At 44.9% G+C, this 3,985-nt stretch overlaps 1 protein-coding gene across 1 annotated transcript; it reads right to left on the bottom strand.

Annotated features, from left to right (window-relative positions):
- Positions 1-2,123: 2,123 nt before the first annotated feature.
- LOC145958626 (uncharacterized) lies at positions 2,124-3,724 on the bottom strand. Its single transcript, XM_083076131.1, has 2 exons — positions 2,923-3,724; positions 2,124-2,818 (listed from the first exon to the last, which is right to left on the bottom strand). The coding sequence occupies exons 1-2, from the start codon at positions 3,722-3,724 to the stop codon at positions 2,124-2,126; spliced, it is 1,497 nt and encodes a 498-aa protein (XP_082932257.1).
- Between the last annotated feature and the right edge of the window lie 261 nt (positions 3,725-3,985).

The raw sequence follows: 3,985 nt of genomic DNA, 5'->3' as shown, positions 1-3,985 counted from the left end.
TGGTTTAAGAATACTAGAGCTGGTGAGTGAAGCTAGCCAACCAGGAGTGGTTGAGAATACTCGTGACCAGGAGTGGTTGTGACCAGGATGGTCTAGAATACTCAGGACCTGGAGAGGTCGAGAATACTTGGACCAGGAGTGGTTCTGACCTGGGTGGTCCGTAATACTCACTACTAGTCTGAAGAGGCTGAGAAGAATATACTTGCGTTGATGAGTGAAGTCAACAGGCTAGAAGTGGTCGACAATACTTTTGTACTGAATGCATATTTAGTTGAACCCTTCAATTAAAGGAGAATGGACGTAGCTTAGTCTGAGTGAACCAATATAAAATAACTTGCACTGCTAATTCATATTTCTTTTAGACGCATATCTTCCTTACTTATTAAATCCTTGTGGAAAACTTTGTCCACCAATAACCTCTAAGTGAAATGATTTTTCAGACGTAGACGCAAACTTTGATTAACATATCTAGTACACTGAAGAGCTTTATCTACTGCTTATCTTTAAATGAAACTATCTTGAAAAGGAAAATGCAAGAACTTTAATCATTATTGTTATTTGAAACAGTTTCCTTCAGTAGATGATAAATCTTTCAGACGCAATGACCTTGTGTTAAGCAAATTCTGCATAACTGTTTGGTATCTAAAAAGTGCATTGGACGAAGAACATTATTCTTGCGAAAAGGGTTTAAAACTCCTTCTTACACACACACATATTCAACCCCCCTTTTGTGTGTTTCATGTCAAACAGTGCAGGGGATATATCGATCCATGACGAAACAAAGGATAAACGAGAAGTCAGAAAAGCAAGGAGAACCAGACAGTCGGAATAGGTAAAACGAGTATCAATTCTTTTATCTCAGTAAGGTATATACTAGCTATTGTAAAAAATGAACATATTGAACTTGCTAGAATATTAATATATATACTTGCTAGGATGACAAGCGTGGCAAAACCATTTCTTCCATGAACTCCTCAAAATGCAGTAAGAAACCACTGCGTCTGAAATTCTTAGTCTGATGCCACACCTAAGTAATCTCCCATATGTTTATTTGACCATTGCGTCTAAGGATTCTGTTGATTATACTTCAAATCTATAACAATCATCATCGGAAGGTGTATCTGTCAATGGTAATCAAGCATCTCCCACTATTAATGGATATGCTCTTCAATCAATAAGTTGTATAACCGTTACTTGTGTGCCTATGGAAAAGACACTTCCCTTATCTCAAATTAAATACAACCGCACGCCACTTTGCACAAGGAAGACAAACAGGCGCCACGTAATGCATGTATTAAAAATAATCATAAAATTGGAAGTTCTCTCTGGCTATAAAAACCCCATAGGGCTCTTAGGAATCAAAGTCATGCACAATACGATTCAAAACTTTCACATACTTCATCTTCCAATCCTCTCTTCTGATGATTCTTTAAGAAAAAAAGGCCTCATTGTCTCGCTCTCTTGAAGACATGATCGTAACACATGTGAAAGCATCACTATAATATCAACCAGATGAAGGAAAGTGGGATACTCTGGTGTATCCGAACTAGAAGTGTCATCTACACTAACTTGGTTTTGATACACTACGTCTTCTCGAATATTCCTCAAGAATTCCTGGGAGGAATGGTGTCTGGTGCACACCAATCTTCTAAAAGCAAGAATTCTAAGTCAGAATAGCAGAGGAAGACACAGCCCAAAATGGACAAAGAAGTGAAAACAATTGTTCTAGAGTCGATGCTGAAGAAGCACAACAAGAATGGGGACTGGGCTTTGGCAGAGAAGAAGGGAGAAGCAAGTTCATCTGCAAGAAAAACTCACTAAATGCGCTTTTTCCACAAAAATGACCTTCTGCTTTAGAAATCTAAAAATCAAGCAGAAGTTCCCTCATCATCCTCCTTTTTCACATGCGTGGCATTCCAAGTTCGCGGGATGGGTTTGCCACCAAGCTCTTCTAGCCGGTAAGCCCCATTTTCTAAGTTCTAAGTGATTCTGAATGGGCCATCCCAATTCGGTGCGAGCTTTCCTTCTGATGAATCTCTACGGGCTTCGCCAAGTAGTCGCCAGACCAAGTCGCCAACTCAGAACAAGCGAGGTCGAACTCGCGTGTTATATCTTCTGGAAGCTCAGAGTTTACAAGCTTCTTCATGGATCCGAGCGTCCTCTCTGAACTTGTCGATCAGGTCGAGGTCAGCTGCAATCTCCTGATCGTTCTGCTTTCTATTGAAAACTTGGCGTCGATGAGAGGTCTCCCTGACTTCCACTGGGATCATTGCGTTAGCTCCGTAAGTTAGCCTGTAAGGCGTCTCTTGCATTGTTGACTGGGGGGTGCAATGGTATGCCCAGAGGATACTGGGGAGTTCGTCGGCCCATTGCCCTTTGGCGTTCCCTAGCCGTTTCTTGAGTTCTCGGAGTATCACTTTGTTGGCAGCTTCGGCTTGGCCATTGGTCTGGGGGTGCTCCACCAAGGTCGGGAGGTGCTTGATACCGAGCTCACAGAGGAAGTCCTTAAAGCTTTGTGCGATGAACTGCTTGCCGTTGTCGGTAACGAGGGTATGAGGGATGTCGAACCTGCAAATGATGCTCTTCCAAGTGAATTTTTGTATGTTTTCGGCGGTGATCTTGGCTAGTGGACATGCCTCGATCCACTTGGTGAAGTAGTCAACTTCCACCAGGAGAAACTTGAGTTGACCTTTCGCGGGGGGAATGGTCCAAGGATGTCCATTCCCCACTGGGAAAAAGGCTAGGATGACATCATCTGGTGAAGGGCTTCGGGTGGTTGTCGATGTGTATTGCTGAACTGCTGGCATTCCTTGCATCTCTGTACGTAGGTTTGACAATCTGATTTCAATGTGGGCCAGTAGTATCCAGCTCGGAGTACCCTGGTCGCCATCGAACAGGCCCCGGAATGCATGCCACATATACCTCGGTGGATTTCCTCGATGACATAAGCAGCTTGAGGTGTAGTCAAGCATTTGAGAAAAGGGGTGGAGATTCCATGCTTGAACAGTTCATCTCTAACAATTACGAACTTACCCGACTTTACCCTCATCTTCCGAGCTTCATCCTTGTCCTCGGGTAAAACTCCTGCCTTCAAGTAGTTCCAAACACCTGTCATCCACCCTTTTTCTTCGCTATCGTTGGTGTTGACGACCTTGTCGTCCAAGCTGGGTGAGTGCAAGGTCTCCTGGATGATAGTTCGATGTTGTCCGGGACGCTTTGTGCTGGCAAGCTTGGATAAGAGGTCAGCTCTTGCGTTCTGCTCCCGGGGTACATGGTGGATGTTGAACTCGTCGAAGGAGGAGATTTGTTGGGTGGCTAGATGAAAATACCTCTGCAGTAGGGTGTCCTTGGTCTGGTTTGCCCCACTAAGCTGTTCCACCATGAGTTTTGAGTCGCTGTTGCAACTCACTCTTTGTGCCCCGAGGTCGTGAGCCAGCCTTAGCCCTGCGAGAAGCGCCTCATATTCCGCTTGGTTGTTGGTCACCTTGAAGCCAAACTTGAGGGATTGCTCCAAAGTGACTTGATTCGGCCCTTCCAAGATGATACCTACACCACCACCCTTAGAGTTGGATGACCCGTCAACATGTAAAGTCCATACCTGTGGTTCATCGACTGAGGTTGGCGTGAGTTCGGCCACGAAGTCGGCCTGACATTGAGCTTTCAGGGCGCCGTGACTTTCGTACTGGATGCCAAACTCGGACAATTCTATTGACCATGCTATCATCCGCCCGGCGAGCTCTGGCTTTCTTAGGATTTACTTGATTGGGAAGTCGATCTTGATGACCACCTAGTGACTTTGGAAGTAAGGTCGGAGGTGCCGAGCTGCCGTGACAAGCGCCAATGCGAGCTTTTCAATCGTCTAGTACCGTTTCTCCGTGTCTTGGAGGACTCGGTTGATAAAATAGACTGGTGTATGCATTTTTTGGTGCTCTTGCACTATAACCACGCTGATCGCGCCTTCTGCCACAGCCAGATAGAGGAGGAG

The sequence above is a fragment of the Cajanus cajan genome, chromosome 6 (assembly GCF_000230855.2).
Source record: "Cajanus cajan strain Asha chromosome 6, NIPB_CcT2T_4, whole genome shotgun sequence".
Lineage (NCBI taxonomy): Eukaryota > Viridiplantae > Streptophyta > Magnoliopsida > Fabales > Fabaceae > Cajanus > Cajanus cajan.
Note: the sequence above shows the minus strand (reverse complement) of the source record. Positions and strands in the feature narration are given on the sequence as shown.